The 20875-nt window shown below is 45.1% G+C and overlaps 1 protein-coding gene across 14 annotated transcripts in view; it reads left to right on the forward strand.

Moving 5' to 3' along the window:
• LOC110485715 (RNA binding protein fox-1 homolog 2) overlaps window positions 1-20875 on the forward strand; it is a 39605-nt gene that overhangs the window by 15381 nt on the left and 3349 nt on the right. For 3 of the 14 annotated variants that reach the window (XM_036940359.2, XM_090195782.1, XM_090195783.1), the window contains 10 exons: window positions 7207-7416; window positions 7597-7758; window positions 8071-8124; window positions 8310-8402; window positions 15136-15226; window positions 15408-15491; window positions 17491-17629; window positions 18035-18077; window positions 20394-20485; window positions 20675-20756. In XM_036940359.2, coding sequence (XP_036796254.2) covers window positions 7207-7416; window positions 7597-7758; window positions 8071-8124; window positions 8310-8402; window positions 15136-15226; window positions 15408-15491; window positions 17491-17629; window positions 18035-18077; window positions 20394-20485; window positions 20675-20756 — 1050 coding nt within the window. Of the gene's footprint in view, window positions 1-7206; window positions 7417-7596; window positions 7759-8070; window positions 8125-8309; window positions 8403-12660; window positions 12709-15135; window positions 15228-15407; window positions 15492-17490; window positions 17630-18034; window positions 18078-18972; window positions 19010-20393; window positions 20486-20674; window positions 20757-20875 lie in introns of those variants that run through there. The other 11 variants (XR_016485756.1, XR_016485759.1, XM_090195781.1 and 8 more) reach the window with 7 other exon arrangements.

Raw genomic sequence — 20875 nt, forward strand, 5'->3', positions numbered from 1 at the left:
CTACCGGTGATTTATGATTCTGCCCCCTTTCTTCAAAATGGGCTATTAGTGTTGTTGCTATGACGACCATTCATTGATCGAGGTAGGCGTGAAGTGTCACTAGGAAGTGTAACAACTTTGCACAGGCCCACACGGGCATGAAGCATACACAATGTCCTGAGCCGTGCTTCAAATGTAATAATAATGGGTCCAGTTAACACTGCAAAACCGCTCTACTATTGGGATTGTGGAAGTCGTATTTGCCGTGGTACATTTTGAATGTTCATTTGTGTCTACTCTATGACAGCGCTAAACTCATATGCTTTTGAAAACTAATGATGCACTTTCCAAAGGAGGGCAGGGTGTGGAATCCCAACAAGCCTTGCTCCAACCGCTCAGCGCACGGTGTGATTGACAGTACAGCGGTCATCTAGGCACTAGCTTATGTACACACATGAACACGTTGGCCATGGGAAAGCCAGAGTCAGATTGGTATTGAGCTCTCCGTGTCCTCTGAACAAGACAAACTAGTTCCATGGTCACTGACAATGTGTTAGAAGAGGAGGAACGACATATGTAGTGTCAATAGACTCCTGTTTGTGTGTTCACCTGTGTGTGTGTTGTTTGTCTGGGGGCTGCGTGCGTCGTTGCATGGTCGACAAGCGGTACGGTAAAGCAATATTGACCGACAGATATTGTCAACCATGTCTGTCTTGAATGTGTACCTTTCATAAAGAGTTGCACCGGAGCCTAACAGACCATTAATACCAGACACAATACAGGAGCGATGACAGAGAACGTGGTGTGCACGTGATAATCTGGAGCATGCATAAGACCCTACAAGGAAATGGATGTTGGGGCGGAGTGAGAGGGGCTTCATGACAAGCAGACATGTTACCCTAATAAGGAGATGTGGAGTGGGAGGAGTTTACGGGGCGAGCTAATGTTCTGTTGCTATGAGGCTGCCTGGCAGCGAGGTTGACTTGGGGGGGGGGGGGGGGGGGGGGGGTGGATGCAAGGGTCCCGTCTGGATTTAATGAAGCGTAAAAAAAAAAAAGAAGGGTGGAGTTGAGGGGGAGGACAGGGAGAACAGCAGCAGCAGGAGGAGAGCGAGTGGGAGGGAGGAGAGTGATGGGGAGAGGGGGCGGCCTAGGAGGATGGAATTATTTAACAAGGAAGGAAGGGAAGGGTTTCTTCTACACTTCTCTATGGTAGGAATGTATAGATAGCTGGTAAACGTGCCAAGAATTTAATAAATTGTGTTTTGAATGTTAAGTTCCGTGTCTAATGTACTGACAACAGAACTGCACCTTTCAATTCATGCATCATCTACAGTTCAGTAGTGTCCATTGAATGCCACCTACCCCCATTCTTCATACACTCCAGTGCTTTAGAATTAGGCTGTAGACTTATGCCATACACCCATTAGACAAAGAGGTCCCTGAAAAGTCATTATTCATGTCGAAAGGCCTAGATCTGGCCTGGTTAGCCGCGGTTATCTACACGCGCACACAGTGACACTGCTGCAGTCAGACAGGGCAGAGGAGTGCATTTTCTAACATGCCAGGCTCCTCAAACACACTAGCTAGCCTGCGCTAACTGACCCGAAAGTAAATCAGCTGCAGCTACTGCCTCTGAATCACAGGCTCCGCTGAGCTGACGGCATAGGCTTACACAACCAGGGACACACACGCGCGCGTTTATAAATGTTGTACTGACAAGATGCGTGACACATATCTGTCTACAGGACACCCCACATCAGAGTGACAATATCTCTCCTTCTCCCCGTCCCGCTCTTTCTCCATCCATCCCTCTCTCAGCCATCCCTCTCTTTGTTACGCAATAGATGTATGTATTCAGCAGATGCTCTTACCCAGAGAGAATGACAAAGCAACTTAGTCTAAATCACATAACAAGGCGATCCTGACAGACCAGGAGACCATTCCAGTTGATGCCCACAGGAATCTGGTCAAAATAAGTGCACTATACAGGGAACAGGGCTCCATTTGGGAGATACCCATGGTGTGCAGTATGCACTATACAGGGAACAGGGCTCCATTTGGGAGATACCCATGGTGTGCAGTATGCACTATACAGGGAACAGGGCTCCATTTGGGAGATACCCATGGTGTGCACTATACAGGGAACAGGGCTCCATTTGGGAGATACCCATGGTGTGCAGTGTGCACTATACAGGGAACAGGGCTCCATTTGGGAGATACCCATGGTGTGCAGTATGCACTATACAGGGAACAGGGCTCCATTTGGGAGATACCCATGGTGTGCAGTGTGCACTATACAGGGAACAGGGCTCCATTTGGGAGATACCCATGGTGTGCAGTATGCACTATACAGGGAACAGGGCTCCATTTGGGAGATACCCATGGTGTGCAGTGTGCACTATACAGGGAACAGGGCTCCATTTGGGAGATACCCATGGTGTGCAGTGTGCACTATACAGGGAACAGGGCTCCATTTGGGAGATACCCATGGTGTGCAGTGTGCACTATACAGGGAACAGGGCTCCATTTGGGAGATACCCATGGTGTGCAGTGTGCACTATACAGGGAACAGGGCTCCATTTGGGAGATACCCATGGTGTGCAGTGTGCACTATACAGGGAACAGGGCTCCATTTGGGAGATACCCATGGTGTGCAGTGTGCACTATACAGGGAACAGGGCTCCATTTGGGAGATACCCTTGGTGTGCAGTATGCACTATACAGGGAACAGGGCTCCATTTGGGAGATACCCTTGGTGTGCAGTATGCACTATACAGGGAACAGGGCTCCATTTGGAAGATACCCATGGTGTGCAGTGTGCACTATACAGGGAACAGGGCTCCATTTGGGAGATACCCATGGTGTGCAGTATGCACTATACAGGGAACAGGGCTCCATTTGGGAGATACCCATGGTGTGCAGTGTGCACTATACAGGGAACAGGGCTCCATTTGTGAGATACCCATGGTGTGCAGTATGCACTATACAGGGAACAGGGCTCCATTTGGGAGATACCCATGGTGTGCAGTGTGCACTATACAGGGAACAGGGCTCCATTTGGGAGATACCCATGGTGTGCAGTATGCACTATACAGGGAACAGGGCTCCATTTGGGAGATACCCATGGTGTGCAGTATGCACTATACAGGGAACAGGGCTCCATTTGGGAGATACCCATGGTGTGCAGTATGCACTATACAGGGAACAGGGTTCCATTTGGGAGATACCCATGGTGTGCAGTATGCACTATACAGGGAACAGGGCTCCATTTGGGAGATACCCATGGTGTGCAGTGTGCACTATACAGGGAACAGGGCTCCATTTGGGAGATACCCATGGTGTGCAGTATGCACTATACAGGGAACAGGGCTCCATTTGGGAGATACCCATGGTGTGCAGTATGCACTATACAGGGAACAGGGCTCCATTTGGGAGATACCCATGGTGTGCAGTGTGCACTATACAGGGAACAGGGCTCCATTTGGGAGATACCCATGGTGTGCAGTATGCACTATACAGGGAACAGGGCTCCATTTGGGAGATACCCATGGTGTGCAGTATGCACTATACAGGGAACAGGGCTCCATTTGGGAGATACCCATGGTGTGCACTATACAGGGAACAGGGCTCCATTTGGGAGATACCCATGGTGTGCACTATACAGGGAACAGGGCTCCATTTGGGAGATACCCATGGTGTGCACTATACAGGGAACAGGGCTCCATTTGGGAGATACCCATGGTGTGCAGTATGCACTATACAGGGAACAGGGCTCCATTTGGGAGATACCCATGGTGTGCAGTATGCACTATACAGGGAACAGGGCTCCATTTGGGAGATACCCATGGTGTGCAGTGTGCACTATACAGGGAACAGGGCTCCATTTGGGAGATACCCATGGTGTGCAGTGTGCACTATACAGGGAACAGGGCTCCATTTGGGAGATACCCATGGTGTGCAGTATGCACTATACAGGGAACAGGGCTCCATTTGGGAGATACCCATGGTGTGCAGTGTGCACTATACAGGGAACAGGGCTCCATTTGGGAGATACCCATGGTGTGCAGTGTGCACTATACAGGGAACAGGGCTCCATTTGGGAGATACCCATGGTGTGCAGTATGCACTATACAGGGAACAGGGCTCCATTTGGGAGATACCCATGGTGTGCAGTATCAGGCCTGTGTGGAAAATGGAACATGAATATTCTATTTGAAAGGTCTCGCAGTCGTTCAGCTAAAATGGAAGGCTCAAGGTTGCTCCATTTTTCTGTGTTTCGGTTTGGAAGAATTGAAAAACAAAGCAAGGGAATAGAATGGGATGTTATTTGCCAATATTTTAGCTTCAAGGCTTTTTCCAAGTCTACATAGAACAACCCACGGTTAGAAACAAGTACAGTGGGAAAGGGGCTTGGGGCTTGCCCTGTTTTCTTTCTTTCTTTTTCTGTTCTGTAAGAATCAAAATGACCCAGGCTTGCCCAGCGTCCCCAGCTTGTCACAGGTGCAAGGCAGCGAAAGGTCAGGAGCTTAAACAGATGGCACACACACACACACACACACACACTCTGTCCTAACACTCCCTCAGGGACTCTGGATGTATTGTACCACACAGCAGGGAAATGCTTCACCCCATCACACACACAGACAGATGTTGTGTTTTAGATAACACAGCATTATTGCTATATCAACTGATGCTTGTCATTATCTATAGACAACGTCACATAAATTGTCAGCTAGCTAGCAACAATGACAAGACGCTGACATTCTGATAGTTTTCTTGTTATTGATTTGACATTGAAGTCATTCAGCAGACGCTCTTATCGAGAGCGACTTACAGTAGTGGGCGCATACATTTTCGTACTGGACCCCGTGGGAATCGAACCCACAACCCTGCGCCACATGGGACCACGGCTGTGATATCATGTCTCGTTTTGACTCATTTCATGTGAATGCTAATATGGAAAAACATTTGCTAGCTAGCTAACCTACAACTAACAATGCATTTGAGAGACAACAAGAGCTCATTGTGCAGATGTATTTATTTTCAATAAACATTTGGGGACTATACAGTGGGGAGAACAAGTATTTGATACACTGCCGATTTTGCAGGTTTTCCTACTTACAAAGCATGTAGAGGTCTGTAATTTTTATCATAGGTACTTCAACTGTGAGAGACGGAATCTAAAACAAAAATCCAGAAAATCACATTGTATGATTTTTAAGTAATTAATTTGCATTTTATTGCATGACATAAGTATTTGATACATCAGAAAAGCAGAACTTAATATTTGGTACAGAAACCTTTGTTTGCAATTACAGAGATCATACGTTTCCTGTAGTTCTTGGCCAGGTTTGCACACACTGCAGCAGGGATTTTGGCCCACTCCTCCATACAGACCTTCTCCAGATCCTTCAGGTTTTGTCGGACTTTCAGCTCCCTCCAAAGATTTTCTATTGGGTTCAGGTCTGGAGACTGAGTAGGCCACTCCAGGACCTTGAGATGCTTCTTACGGAGCCACTCCTTAGTTGCCCTGGCTGTGTTTTTCGGGTCGTTGTCATGCTGGAAGACCCAGCCACGACCCATCTTCAATGCTCCTACTGAGGGAAGGAGGTTGTTGGCCAAGATCTTTGCAGAAAAGCATCCCCAAAGAATGATGTTTCCACCTCCATGCTTCACGGTTGGGATGATGTTCTTGGGGTTGTACTCATCGTTCTTCTTCCTCCAAACACAGCGAGTGGAGTTTAGACCAAAAGGCTCTATTTTTGTCTCATCAGACCACATGACCTTCTCCCGTTCCTCCTCTGGATCATCCAGATGGTCATTGGCAAACTTCAGACGGGCCTGGACATGCGCTGGCTTGAGCAGGAGGACCTTGCGTGCGCTGCATGATTTTAATCCATGACGGCGTAGTGTGTTACTAATGGCTTTCTTTGAGACTGTGGTCCCAGCTCTCTTCAGGTCATTGACCAGGTCCTGCCATGTAGTTCTGGGCTGATCCCTCACATTCCTCATGATCATTGATGCCCCACAAGGTGAGATCTTGCATGGAGCCCCAGACCGAGGGTGATTGACCATCATCTTGAACTTCTTCCATTAACTAATAATTGCGCCAACTACTCGCCAAGCTGCTTGCCTATTGTCCTGTAGCCCATCCCAGCCTTGTGCAGGTCTACAATTTTTCCCCTGATGTCCTTACACAGCTCTCTGGTCTTGGCCATTGTGGAGAGGTTGTATAGTCTGTTTGATTGAGTGTGTGGACAGGTGTATTTTATACAGGTAACGAGTTCAAACGGGTGCAGTTAATACAGGTAATGTGATTTTCTGCATTTTTGTTTTAGATTTCGTCTCTCACAGTTGAAGTGTACCTATGATAAACATTACAGACCTCTACAAGCTTTGTAAGTAGGAAAACCTGCAAAATCGTCAGTGTATCAAATACTTGTTCTCTCCACTGTATATATATGTTGTCAACAATCTAAGCCAAACCCGTTTCTAGCAGTCTGATATAGTAAATGAAGGAAACACGTTGAATCTAGTATTGCATGGATCAGTAGCAGGACCTTTCTGTCAGTCTTCACCTCTCCTGTCCTTTCCCTCTCTATCCCATCCCCCTTTCCTCTCTCCTCTTGCTTCTCCGTCATCTCTTTCAGCACTCTCACCATTTCCATTTAGGGTAGCGATGCCCCTCTGCCAGTAAGCAAGGAATGCACTGTAGTGTGTGTGTGTGTGTGTGTGTGTTTATGAGAGTATTTCGGGTAGTTGTGGGCATTAGATTATAGCACAGCCGTTATCCAACAGTCAGCCTTTGAATGTTTAGGCTTGTAGGCGTTTGCGTGTCATAGTTAGTGTGTTGAGGTGTGTATGTGTCTATCTGTTTGTGTCTGTGTGTGGGCGTCGGCATCTATTGTGCTGCTTCTCTGTGTGGAAGCTGCTGACCCCCTCAATAATAGATGGGCCTGTAGTGAATATTTAATGGACAACAGCACACACACACACCGGGGGGATGGAAATATAATATCCGTGCCTGTAAGCCTTTTAAACTGAACCTCTTGGGAAAGTGGTCTTACCCCTAGTGATGTTCTCTCAGGCTCTCTGTCGGTAAAGGAATACGGGGGAGTATAGCCAGCCAGTTACTTAAGACCACTCACCTCTCTCTTCCTCCTCTCTCTCTCTTTCTCTCTCTCTCTCTCTTCCTCCTCTCTCTCTCTCTCTCTCCCACCCTCAGGGCTCTCAGGATGCAGCAGGTGGTCAAGAGGGTCTCGTCCCCCCATCCTTCTCCGCCTTCCCCCCTCCTCCCCCTCCACCCCCCCAGAACGGCTTGGCCCTGGAGTACGGGGCCAGTCTGTACGCCGCAGGGGCCATCCAGGGGTCGGTGGAGGCCGGACAGGCAGGCCTTAACACCCCGACAAGTGTCCCAAACAGCTTAACCACCCACGTGAGTTTGTGGTTTTTATTTTGCACAAACTTTACCAGCGAGTTTGTTTCACGCTGTGAATGAGGGAGTAAGTGTCTATTAAATCCCTACTTTCTCGCTGTGTCTATGCCTCTTTCTTTCTCTGTCTGTCTGCCTCTCTCACTCTTTCTTCCTATTTCTTTCACTCTTTCTTTCTCACAGCAGTCAGATGTGTCGTCACAGATTGATACCCAGTTGGTGAGTACAGGAGGTGTTGGCGGAGGGTCCGTAGGGGACGACTCAGAGAAGGGGACCCCCAAACGCCTCCACGTCTCCAACATTCCCTTCCGCTTCAGAGACCCTGACCTCCGGCAGATGTTTGGGGTACGAGACCAGGAATATTGTCCTTATTCCCCATCCACAACCCTGACATTCTAGATTAGTTAGTCCATTTTAGGACTTTTAAATGAGCGTTTTAGTAAAGCTTCCTTAACACGGAGCAGGAAAAAGAGCAGAGAATTAAGAGAGGCACTAAGAGGAATAGAACTGATCATTAAAAAGTTCAGCATGATCTCTGCTAGTTTATATGTCCGGTACAATACTGCCACCTTGTGTTCAATTTTTGTATTTCATTTTCAATGCAGTAGTTTGCAGTGCCATGCTTATTGATGTTGCCCCCCCCCCCCCCCTCTACAGCAATTTGGAAAGATCCTCGACGTAGAGATCATATTCAACGAGAGAGGATCGAAGGTATGACATGTACACATCAAACTACCAAACCTGTTCATTTTAAGTTACATTACATAACACTCTGCACAGAATGGACATAGTTTACGCACATTTCTTCACATCCCTTATCCTTCTCTAATATTCCAACCCTCTTGTTTTCTCTTCATCCCCTTCTGTTTCCATCCTCAACCCCATTTCCTCTCTAGGGGTTTGGCTTTGTGACGTTTGAGACGAGCGCAGATGCTGAGAAGGCCAGAGCTGCTCTCCACGGAACTCTGGTGGAAGGACGCAAGGTTGAGGTAATTTACCCTCCAGGAACGGTGGCCATTTTGTTTTTCGTCTTTGTCCCATGTTCAGCAGTGAAATGATGTCCGGTTGGCTTAGTATGCTCCTCCATCTCCAGTTGAACTGTCTCAAATGGTTTCGGAGAGTCTGTTTGTGTTTAGTGTTATAATAACCCCCTTCCAGCATGGTGCGGTGGTGCCTCACAGAAAGATTGATGCGCACGATGTCTTGGTTTTACATCACTTCCTGTTTCGCGCACTGTCCATTTGCACGTCTTGATCTTCAGCTTTATGGGTCTGCCTGGATTGCAAAGCATGCTGGGTGGTTTGGCAACAAAATGGTCTGGGAACAGTGTTTTCACGTGACACCTTTACACACTGTGCCTCTGGATGCTGCTTATGACACGGCATGCGAGAGGGCGTCTTGTTTTCTCTGCTGCACCCCTTCTTTAGATCCATCATCACCATCACTTCCACGATCAGAATCCGGGCTTTATTGGTGTTCACTATTTTAGAGGGGACGTTCTCCCTCTCCTCTCTTCCTTTATTTTCTTCTTCTGACAAACAACCATGCTTGCTTGTGTTTGTGAGAGATTCTCTTGCATGGGCTACCAATCGTGTTTCAGAAGACCGGTCAGGTGATGTGACGTCATAAAAGATTGCCGCCTTTTCTTTCCCCTACATTCCGATATCTGTGTGCTTGATTGTGAGTCAGTGCACAGTATTGAAGTAGTTTGATTGCATTGCTGTATGTTGACATTGCTGCATGCATTAGGTTGTTGGCAGGTATTGGTATGAGACTGCCCTGAGGAAGTGTGGTGAAGTGTTTGATCTGCTGCTTATAGATTCACTGGTGATTTTGGGGGTCTATATGTCACTCATTAAATAAAGGCAACCTGCACCTCAACCTCACTTGCATCCCCCTTTTCCAAGAGTAATACCTGGTGTAATGGGGACGAGTTCTGCTGCGAAGCCTCTGTTTTTCTTTGTCAGTATGACTTGGAAGATCTCGGAAGGACAACACCTCATGCTCTGCCATCGCTTTGGCTCTTGGTTTTAGATCCATGCTTTATTTTGAGCTCTTCTGCATGCTCTCAACCGTTATGCACTCCTCTGCTGTGTGGATGTGGGCCTAAACGTGCGGGTGAGAGAGAGAAATACGGGGGAAGAGGGGGAGAGAGAGCAATGGAGAGAGTGACAAGTGACAATGATACGGCTGTCTTCCTCTCCTTTCCCCCCTGTTCTGTTCTGCTCCATCTCTTTCTCCACTCTTTTTCTATCTTCATGCCGGTCGGTCTGTCTATCCTTGTTTGTCTCTCTCCCTGTATATCAACCTGTGTTTGTTTGTGACCCTCAACACCTGTCCATATTAGGCTTGGGTGGTATCCAGATTTTCATACCGTCCTACCTGCCATCCCAGGATTTACGGTATTACCGGCATAGCCCACAAGGGGCACTAAAAACCACAAGAAAAAGCCTGTTGGGAGTCTATTACTAGAATGCTAACAACAAACTATTTGCAAAGACCGGCAAATCCAGCTCATAAAGTTATACAATCATAGCTAGTAGCTACCGAATGTCATTTTCGTTGCGTCTGGACTTGTACAAGCGAAGGTGAACGAGAGAAATTGTGCAAATGAACAAAGTTGTGATGCATGCTTTTCTGAAAGAAGATCCAGCATGTGTACATCCAGCAGAGGTGAGAAGAACGGAGGAGGAAAAAACCTGCTAGTAAGGAAGCATAGGGGAAACATGGCAGATAACTAAGAGCGCTTTGACTTCTCACACACGGCAGTAAGCCGTGATAAGATATCTGATGGCAAACATTTCGTAGTGAATTGTATGAGTGTAACTTCATCGCCTCGTGCGGCGCACGACAGTGACTGGCCGATAGATTTACAACGCTATGGTCTCACCAGCTCCCGCTGTCTCCTGTTGTGCCAATTGCCAGAGGTGGGACCAATTCATTGTTTTACAAGTCACAAGTAAGTCTCAAGTCTTAGCGCCCAACTCCCAAGTCAAGACCGTCAAGTCCGAGTCAAGTCTCAAGTCAAGACAATCAAGTCTTTAACTTTGTGTTTCGAGTCCTAAACAAGTCATAATGTGCTCTTCATCAAATGTAATACCATTTCATATTTCTAACAAGATTAATAGTTAGTATATTACATTTACGCAAATCATGAATGCTTTTAAAAATAACTATAATATATATTTACTATCCACGGAAATACATGGGTAGCCCCCCCCCCCCCCCCCCCCCCCCCCCTTGTGATCACATTCCTGAAGTGACTGACTGTGTGGAGGCTCATTGATTTAACATTACGTTGCCTACATGCTACACTAGTAAAGTAATAAAATATATAGCTGTCGGCTATATTAGCCACGACTTACCGTTCTTTGTGCAGCTTCAAATGTTGAACAAAGTTGGAAGTTGTTGTGCCTCCGTCTGTCATTTTCTTCCCGCATGTTTTGCAAGTTGCAATCCGTTTTTTGTTGATACAACGTCATCTTTATAACTGAAAATAATAATTTTGGGTATCATCTTTCCAAGGGCTCCATCTGATTTCACCCGGCGACATTCCTCTGCACTGCCATGCACAACTTTTTCTCAGCCGGCACAATTTGATTGGCTGCTGTCCGATTCAAACTGTAATCCGTTAAATGAAGAGTTGACACTTTAAATATCATTATTTTTTATATTTGGGCATCAAGTCAGGTCGAGTCATAAGGCTCAAGTCCAAGTCAAGACACGAGTCATTTGTGTTGAAGTCAAAGTCGAGTTGCAAGTCATCATATTTGTGACTCCAAGTCATGTGACTCAAGTCCACACCTCTGCCATTTACAAACAAACACTTGACTGGCTCAACTGTTCTGGGGAACTGCGGTAAACTTCAGAACGTAAAATAATGTGACCGACGAAATGAAGAACTCAATCTGCTTTATCGTCGAACGTATTGCACAAGTTGACTGCAGGTATTAACTTAAAAAGTTACTACAAATAATACATTTATTGAGAAACTTCAAATAAATAATTGAGAGTATTGAAGAAAAAACATCATGTGGCTTTTTCCAAATACCCTAGTATACGGTATAAATGCTATACTGCCCAAGCCTAGTCGATATACCCCTCGCCGTCTGTCCATTCTCCTTTTTAAGTGTACTCCAATAGAGTATTTTGTTATGTGTTGGGTTTTTTACCAAAAAAAGTTATATTATCTATTACTTCTTTCAACATTAATGAATTACTTTACTTATTACTCCCTGGGAAAAGTAATTAGTTACACTACTCTTTATTACTTTTGTGTTACACCCCAAAACGTTGCGCTTTCTCACTCAATGTAAACAATGTCAACGTTACCCTACGTAGGCCTATGCACCAACACAATTAGCCTAATAATGACAGACATAATGTCTACTGAGGATAAGGGCAGCATTTCCTCTACTACATACCCAGCTACATGCTGGTTCAGCTCTCCCTGGGTCACAGCCTGTCCTCTTGAACCATTAAGATGAGGTAGGCCCACAGTCATCTTCAGCAGCAGGGTCAGGTGTTTCTCACCTGGGCAGAGTTGACATTTTACTGTGTTATTCTTGTCATCTTGTCCTACCAAATTAAAGTAATGGGAGTACTTCCACGCTGGGAAAGTAAGTGTTTTAGACGCTTCTGCCATTTTCCCATCGTACTCACTTAAGCAGTTAGTAGTAGTGTGCGCATGCATAAACAGGAACTTGGTGAGAGGACATGTTTTTTTAAATATATATATATATATAGCGCCAACAGAGGGAATAATAATCTCACACATTAATTTGGATCAATAAGTGTAATAGGAAGGGAATGATAACTGTAATATTATTACTACAATTTGAACAGTAACTCTGATATATTACTCGTTACCACAAAAAGTATTATTATTACTGTAGCACGTTACTTTATAAGGCGTTACCCCCAACACTGGCTATGTGTTGAAAAGTTCAGTGACTTCTCCCGTCCCCATAGGCTTCTAGATTGATCCCTCAACTGTCCCCTTCTGTCTCCCATATGTGTATGGCTGTATCTGCTCATATGTATTGGGTATTTGTAGTACTTACATCAATAGAGCTTTATGTCAAAAGGTGACCGATCACCTGTGACATCACTTCATGACATCACTTCCTCTGTGTACCTCAGGGTGGGGGTGGTTGCTTTTCATCACCTCATTGGTTGTTTTTGTTTTGGTTAATTTCTTATTATATTTTCTCTATTTCCCCCTGATGATTTCTGTGTTGTTGTCAGTCTCCACGGTAACCGCTAGCGTGTCCTCACACCGTTTCCCCAGCAATGGTAAGTTGTGTACACATGGCATCATTTTTGAATGACCCCCCCCACCCCCCATCTGCCAAATAAAGATAAAGTGCACCCTATACACACACAAAAATACAATTTAAGTGTCCTTGACCCGGCAGGGTTTGATCGAAAGGATCTGATTGGCTAATCCTGTGATTGATTGTGGAGCTGGCGAATAAAATGCTGATTAGAAAAACCAATGGCATTTGACCGCATGGCCTTCCAGACTCTTTCTGTAACATTAAGATAAGCTGATATAAAACGCATCTACAAGTGCAACTGACTACCACTTTATGCATTAATTCCATTCACCACTCTAACTGCATTCAAACATTAATTCTAGAGCTATTGACTTCCTGCATGGTTGACTATCTCTTGTCGTCTGTATCATATAGTGCCACTGTCATCTCTATGTTACGTATAAGCTACCTTTCTTTAGTGAATACCAAACGGTAGATTGCTTTGATTCAACAGCATTTTGTTTGGTACACTAGTAGTGGGTTGGCATGATAAAGCATGAACGCGTTGTTGTAGAAGTCAGTCTTGGTAACGAGACAGTAGGTTTTGTGCGCTGGCTGTAGTTGTCTATTCTTCACATTAAAACGAAGGTTAAATGACACTTTGTACAAGCTAAGGATATGCAACTGATATCGAGTATATAAAATACTTCAAACTAGTTACCGATGGATACCACCACGAGAGAGAAGATCATTTTGAAACCACCACCAGTATCACATCTGACTCTCAGTAGGATAGTATATTTAATTTGATTATGTGCCCAGACTTTTATTATGTTCATGATGAGTTTCTTTTAAAAAAAAATGTTGAGCAATGGTTTGGTTTTGGATGGTGTGTTATATTGGTGTCTGCTTCTAGTTATTTGTCGTGCGACACCGAATTGCAATGCCTGACAGTGTTTCACGGTCATGGTTTGATTTGGTTTTTTGAGGAATGACATTTGCATCCCCCCCATCCTCTATCTCTTTATTCTGTCCTCTCTCCCTCTCTGTCTCATCCCTCTGTCCCAGCTCATGTATTGGATCTTATATGTAGGCAAACGGTTAGACGTTTTTTCTTTTGTTTTGATTCGTTTGTTCCGCATCTTGGTATTTGTTTTGTTTTTTGTTCATGAGAAAAAATGTTTTTTTTGCGTTTCTTTCTCTCTCACTCTCTCTTTACCTCCCATCATTTATGTGTTCCCGTGTCTTTTAATGTGGACTGGCTATTCTTCCTGCATCCCGCTCTCTCTTCTCCCCCTCTCTCTCTCTCTGTATGATGTGTGTGACTTGATTGGGAGGGCTGCCAGAATGTTTTGATTGGTCTACATATACTGCATCTGATGCTTGCTGATTGGCTGGTTTGGCTCACCTTCTGGTCATGTGATGCGCTCTTGATTGACTGGCTGCGTGTAATCTGTGTGTGACCTGTTCAAGTGATGAAACGTTTTGCATCGTGTTCAACAGAAGCTTACTTCACCCTCTCTTTTCTCTCTTTTTAAAGGTAGCAATGCCTGGAAAGGTCTTCGATTTCTTTTGAATGCCTTAATCTGAAATGTTTTTTTATTTTTGTTCAGTCTGTGTGTGTGTCAATGGTTAAATTATTGTGAATACTCACAAATTCCTAGTTTTTTATCCTTCAAAAGAATGCATAGATCAATCAATTACCATTATCACTTTACATCAGCAAAATGAACCTCTTATCCAAGCGTAGACACTACTGTCACTTTTTCAATTCATACGACTCACAGTAGCAGATAAATGTTGGCAAGTACAAACACAGTTTTTTTTACTAATCTCAATTTATTTGCGTTAGTTACATATGTATTAATAATCTGAGTTAGTAAAGTCATAGCCATTTGTAAGTGTATTGACGCACTCATATTTCAAATATCTAGGGCCTATTTGTTCTGGTAGTACTGAAGGTTATGTTGGTGCCTGTACTGTGTGGTTTGGACATAGAAATAGAAAGAATAGAACGGGTGTCCCCATTCAAGTCAGTGATGGCATAATGGGTGGTCTGTCGGCCATTGCACGTATACCCATAAGACCAACGCAGTAAGTAAAAGCAGGAAGTGTACCCATCAATCTGTGCTGTGATTTTAAAAAAACGGACATTACAAAAAATACAGTACATTCCGTTGCATGAGCCACATCACAATTTATTTGAATGAACAGTCTACACTATCATGGAAATTATTACTTCACACTACCAGGCAGATATTGTGAGTGTACCCGTGAGTTTAACGGTCAGTTTTCCAGGGTTAGAAGTTCCACGCATGTTCTATTCATTCTATTTCTATAGGTTTGGGTATACAGGAGGAGCCCGTGTTGTTTGTGCATGGAGCAGGCAAGGGTGTTTGTCCCTCAGGTCTGGTGTGACCCCTCGTCGTGTTGTCTTGACCTCTGACCTCTCTCTTACATCCAGGTCAACAACGCCACAGCCAGGGTGATGACCAATAAGAAAATGGTCACCCCATATTCTAATGGAGGAGAGGGGCTCGCCACTCTACCTTATGGTAAAGATAATATTGCTGGTTATAACTGCTGAATATGACCAACAAATTAATAGCAATGTAGTTGCTGTGTAGTTGCATGTGATTACATAAGTGTAATTGCATAGTATGTTTAACTTGTTGAGATATAGATGTTGAATGTTACTCATATTTCTTATCCTCTTTTTCCTCAAATGTACATTAGGGCTATTAAATGCCAACTCCCCTACAGCCGGGTGGAAGTTGAGTCCAATGGTTGGAGCCATGTACAGTCCAGAGCTCTATACAGGTGAGATGCTAACATTGTTAGACTAATTTCATCAACACAGCTGTTGTTAGGAGATGCTAACATTGTTAGCTCAAGTCTTAATTTCATCAGTATAGGTGTGATGCTAACATTGTTAGCTTAAGTCTTCATTTCATCAGTATAGGTGAGATGCTAACATTGTTAGCTTACAGTGTCTAAGGAAAGTATTCAGACCTCTTGACTTTTTCCACATTTTGTTACGCTGTAGCGTAATGTATTAAAAATAAAACAAGTATTCAGACCCTTTGCTATGAGACTCAAAATTGAGCTGCGGTGCATGCTGTTTCCATTGATCATCTTAGAGATGTTTCTACAACTTGATTGGAGTCCACCAGTGGCAATTTCAATTGATTGGACATGATTTGGAAAGGCACATACCTGTCTGTATAAGGTCCCACAGTTGACCGTGCATGTCCGAGCAAAAACCAAACCATGAGGTCGACGCAATTGTCCGTAGAGCTCCGAGACAGGATTGTGTCGAGGCACAGATCTGGGGAAGGGTACGAAAAAAATGTCTGCAGCATTGAATGTCTCCAAGAACACAGTGGCATCCATCATTCTTATCCGGAAGATGTTTGAACCACCGGGCTGGTCGCCCAGCCAAACTGAGAAATCGGGGGAGAAAGGCCTTGGTCAGGGACGTTACCAAGAACCGGATGGTCACTCTGACATAGATCCAGAGTTCCCCTGTGGAGATGGGAGAACCTTCCAGAAGGACAACCATCTCTGCAGCACTTTACCAATCAGGCCTTTATGGTAGAGTGGCCAGACAGAAGCCACTCCTCAGTAAAAGGCACATGGCAGCTCGCTTGGAGTTTGCCAAAAGGTACCAAAAGACTCTCAGACCCTGAGAAACAAGATTCTCTGGTCTGATGAAACCAAGTTCGAACTCTTTGGCCTGAATGCCAAACATCATGTCTAGAGGAAACCTGGCACCATCCTTACGGTGAAGCATGGTGGTGGCATCATGCTGTGGGGATGTTTTTCAGCAGCAGGGACTGGCAGACTAGATTGGATCGAGGGAAAGATGAACGGAGCAAAGTACAGAGAGATCCTTGATGAAAACTTGCTCCAGAGAGCTCAGGACCTCAGACTGGCAGCGGAGGTTCACCTTCCAACAGGACAACAACCCTAAGCACACAGCCAAGACACCACAGGATTGGCTTTGGGACAAGTCTCTGAATGTCCTTGAGTGGCCCAGCCAGAGACCGGACTTGGGCCCGATCGAACATCTCTGGAGAGACCTGAAAATAGCTGTGCAGCAACGCTCCCCATCCAACCTGACAGAGCTTGAGAGCATCTGCAGAGAAGAATAGGAAAAACTCCCCAAATACATGTGTGCCAAGCTTGTGGCGTCGTACCCAAGAAGACTTGATGCTGTAATCACTGCCAAAGGTGCTTCAGCAAAGTACTGAATAAAGGGTCTGAATACTTATGTAAATGTCATATTTCAGCAAATAACCCTGTTTTTGCTTTGTGATTATTGGGTATTGTGTGTAGATTGATGCGGGAGAAAAAACTATTTAATCAATTTTAGAATAAGGCTGTAACGTAACAAAATGTGGAAAAAGTCACGGGTCTGAATACTTTCCGAAGGCACTGTATATCCTCATTTCATCAATATAGGTGAGATGCTAACATTGTTAGCTTAAGTCCTCATTTCATCAATATAGGTGAGATGCTAACATTGTTAGCTTAAGTCCTCATTTCATCAATATAGGTGAGATGCTAACATTGTTAGCTTAAGTCCTCATTTCATCAGAATAGGAGATTGGTGAGATGTTGATATGACTAGCTTTAGCCCGTATGTATTCCTTTATATTAGGACACTTCACCCCACAATGGATCTCCATCATAATTAAAATAGCTTGTTTCCCCTTTCTGTAGACTGTTTGTTATTTTCTGTAGACTGTTCTTTTGTGTAGACTAACTCTTTGTTATTTTTTGCCTCTCTCTGATTTCTCTGGCCTGTCTCTCTCAGTCCCTGGCTTCCCGTACCCTGCGGCGGCTGCCACAGCGGCGGCGACCTTCAGGGGCGCCCACCTCCGGGGTCGTGGCCGGCCGGTCTACAGTGCTGTCAGGGCAGCCCTACCCCAGCAAGCTATACCTACATACCCAGGGTAAGTGTTACTCAATAAAACACACACACACACACACACTTTTACTGCATGGTGTGATATAACAAATACACTTAATTGCGTTAGTTTGGTGCTGCACTGAAATACCATTTCTTTGTCTGAACATGAGATAATATTGCGGTCTACTGCGCAGTGGTCACAATCACTCCAATATGACTTGTAAAGGGCTACGTTTGGCCAAACAAGAGAAGTGGTATTTTATCTCGCATGTTGCACGTGTGTGTGTATATTAATCACCCGCCCCTTTTCTCTCCTCTCTTTTACACCCTCTTCTTTATGCTGCTCCTCCTCACAACTTGTATTTCCTTCCACTCCTCAATCACCATCCATCACTTCTCTTCTATCCATTGCTCTCTTTCTGGTCTTTCCTCTCCTCCCCTCTCTCAGTGTGATGTATCAGGAAGGGTTTTACGGTGCAGCAGACCTCTATGTAAGTATACCTCTCTCCTTTGCGCTTTCTCTCTCATTCTCTCCTTTCCCCTCCCTCTGTCGGAGTGTGTGAGCGTGTGTGCATGGACCAAATCCACAGAACTGTGTATATGTGGGTTATGTAGTAAACTTTACAATTTAAACACACGTTTTCTTTTTTTTTGTTTTGAATTTTACCCCCCTTTCTCCCCAATTTCGTAGTATCCTATTGTTAGTAGTTACTATCTTGTCTCATCGCTACAACTGCCGTACGGGCTCGGGAGAGACGAAGTTCGAAAGCCACGCGTCCTCCGAAACACAACACAACTGCTTCTTAACACAGCGCGCATTCAACCCGGAAGCCAGCCCCACCAATGTGTCGGAGGAAACACCGTGCACCTGGCAACCTGGTTAGCGTGCACTGCGCCCAGTCCGCCACATGAGTCGCTAGTGCGCGATGAGACAAGGAATTCCCTACTGGCCAAACCCTCCCTAACCCGGACGACGCTAGGCCAATTGTGCGTCGCCCCACGGACCTCCCGGTCGCGGCCGGCTGCGACAGAGCCTGGGTGCGAACCCAGAGTCTCTGGTGGCACAGCTAGACCACTGCGCCACCCGGGAGGCCCCCCTTAACACACATTTTTTAATTGTTTTATTCATTTAATTATTTGAATTAGGCAGATCAATAATAGCTGTTACACACACTTTGTTCTTGGTGAATCATATTGGTATATGAAGCGGTGCATGCCATGTGCAATGTCCAATCTTCCAGGATCTATACTACACGCCCTCATAGTTCTATACATTCATGAATAGACTGCTCTATGCATCGTTTGCCTGCGTGTGGACTGTGATTGTGTGTGTGTGTGTGTGTGTGGTACCAGGTTGACCATAGCTGTTCTCTGTTCTCTCTGTAGAATAGTGTTTCAGGACATTAGTGGCAGATTGCCCCAGGTAGGGTCCCATCATCACGTCACTGTGTGATCAGCCAGTGTGCATCCATCCTATTACTATGCGTTCCACTGACTGACTGACTGCTACTGGTGTTTTATTGACCATCCCAGATTGAAATGCCTCTTTATTTCTGTTTCTATTACTAACTCACTGGATTCTGACATGGGTGGAGTTGCAGAACGGGGGAGAAAGGGAATCGTTATAACACGAATGACAATATTACCTTCTAAAGGAATTAGACACAACACGATGGACATTCTAAAGTTTTGTTCAGTTTAAAATAAAAATAGTACAATAGATCATATACACAGATGAAAACAAACTAGGATTTTGCCACGATTCTTATGCAGTCTTTATAACGCCCACCCTTAGATGTGAAGTATAGCCAAAATGAGAGGTACACTTTGCCAGTAATGGCTGACATGGTTTCTGAAAGTTGAGGCTGAGTAGCTTAAAGACAGAGGATCTGAGGATCAACACAGGTCCACAGACTCTCAGGGACATGGATATTCATCTTAATGAGTCGTTCTGAACCCTTCCTGGTATCTCCCTATATCTGTTCCACCTGTGGCATGCTAACTGAATCAATGTTGGCATGCAGACACACTTATACCCCTCTCCCCTCCTCTTCCCCATTCTCCTCTTCTCCATGTATCCTCCTCTTCCTATCCCCCCCCCCCCACCCCAGCAGATGTGTGTGTTACTGAATACAGGGACTTGGTCCTGTAATGATCTGTAGGTTAGAATGCAGTGGTGTGTTGCCAAGGAAGACAGTCTCCTCTGTTTTGAGTTTGGGGTGCATGCTGTCCGGCGTCAGTGATTTGGTTGTGACCATGCGAGTGTGTGTGTCCCTTCCCCCTTAATTGTATTGGCTGGCCGTCTTCTGTGTGTCCGTCATTCGTTTTTCCCTATTAAAGGAATAATGATCCTGATCACCTGTTTATTCACCCCCCCCCCCCCTTTCTTTAACGGTGTGTTTTTGATGGGAAGGTGGAGATTTCACACCTGAGGTTATGCACACTTTCTCCCGTCTTTGTCTCTCCCTCCACCTCCAACAAAACATCAATTATCAGATGAATTGAATGAAGAAAAGTTGCGGCACACTTGATGCAGGGCCTATATCATTGCCACAAACCGAGGCCCTAGTGTTTTTTTTGTTGGTCATGGAGGGAGACCGACACGGGGAAAAGCCCTCTGCTACCTTCTCTGAATGCCATGTTGCACCAGATGACCTGTTGTTGCTGCTTGTGTTAGTCTCGCTCCTTTTTCTGCTGTTATAAAGGAACATAGCTTCACTCTCATTCCTTCCTGGGGTATTGTGTGAGGGAGTTGATAACAATGGACTAACAACCGTGTTCTCGCTGTCTGTCCCTTCCTCCTTTAGGGTGGCTATGCTGCGTATCGCTACGCTCAGCCGACTGCGGTAGCTGGTCCTGCTGGAGCAGCGGCTGCCGCAGCTGCTGCCTACAGTGATGGGTGAGTGATAGACACAATATATTACACAAAATAAAGCAGTAGCACACCGTACTATGACTATATATAGGTAACATATATTATATATCAACATATTCAAATGAAAAGTAGTGGGCCTACTTCACTTTCTATTCTGGAACATGTTTGGTTGCACAGCGGGGGGTTTGTAATGTACTAATCTCTGGTGTCCAGCTACGGACGGGTGTACACGACAGACCCTTACCACGCTGCACTAAACCCTGCCGCAGCTGCAGCCTACGGTGTAGGAGCTATGGTAAGAACGCTTGTCTATTTACATTACTATCCACAACAAAGAAAAGAGCATAGAATTAGATTGTCCATTCTAGTAATTCTACTTCTATGGTAAAGCTCTAGCCATTCACTAACCCACTA

Source organism: Oncorhynchus mykiss, chromosome 13, assembly GCF_057628025.1.
Source record: "Oncorhynchus mykiss isolate SJ-2025 chromosome 13, ASM5762802v1, whole genome shotgun sequence".
In the NCBI taxonomy this organism is placed as follows: Eukaryota; Metazoa; Chordata; class Actinopteri; order Salmoniformes; family Salmonidae; genus Oncorhynchus; species Oncorhynchus mykiss.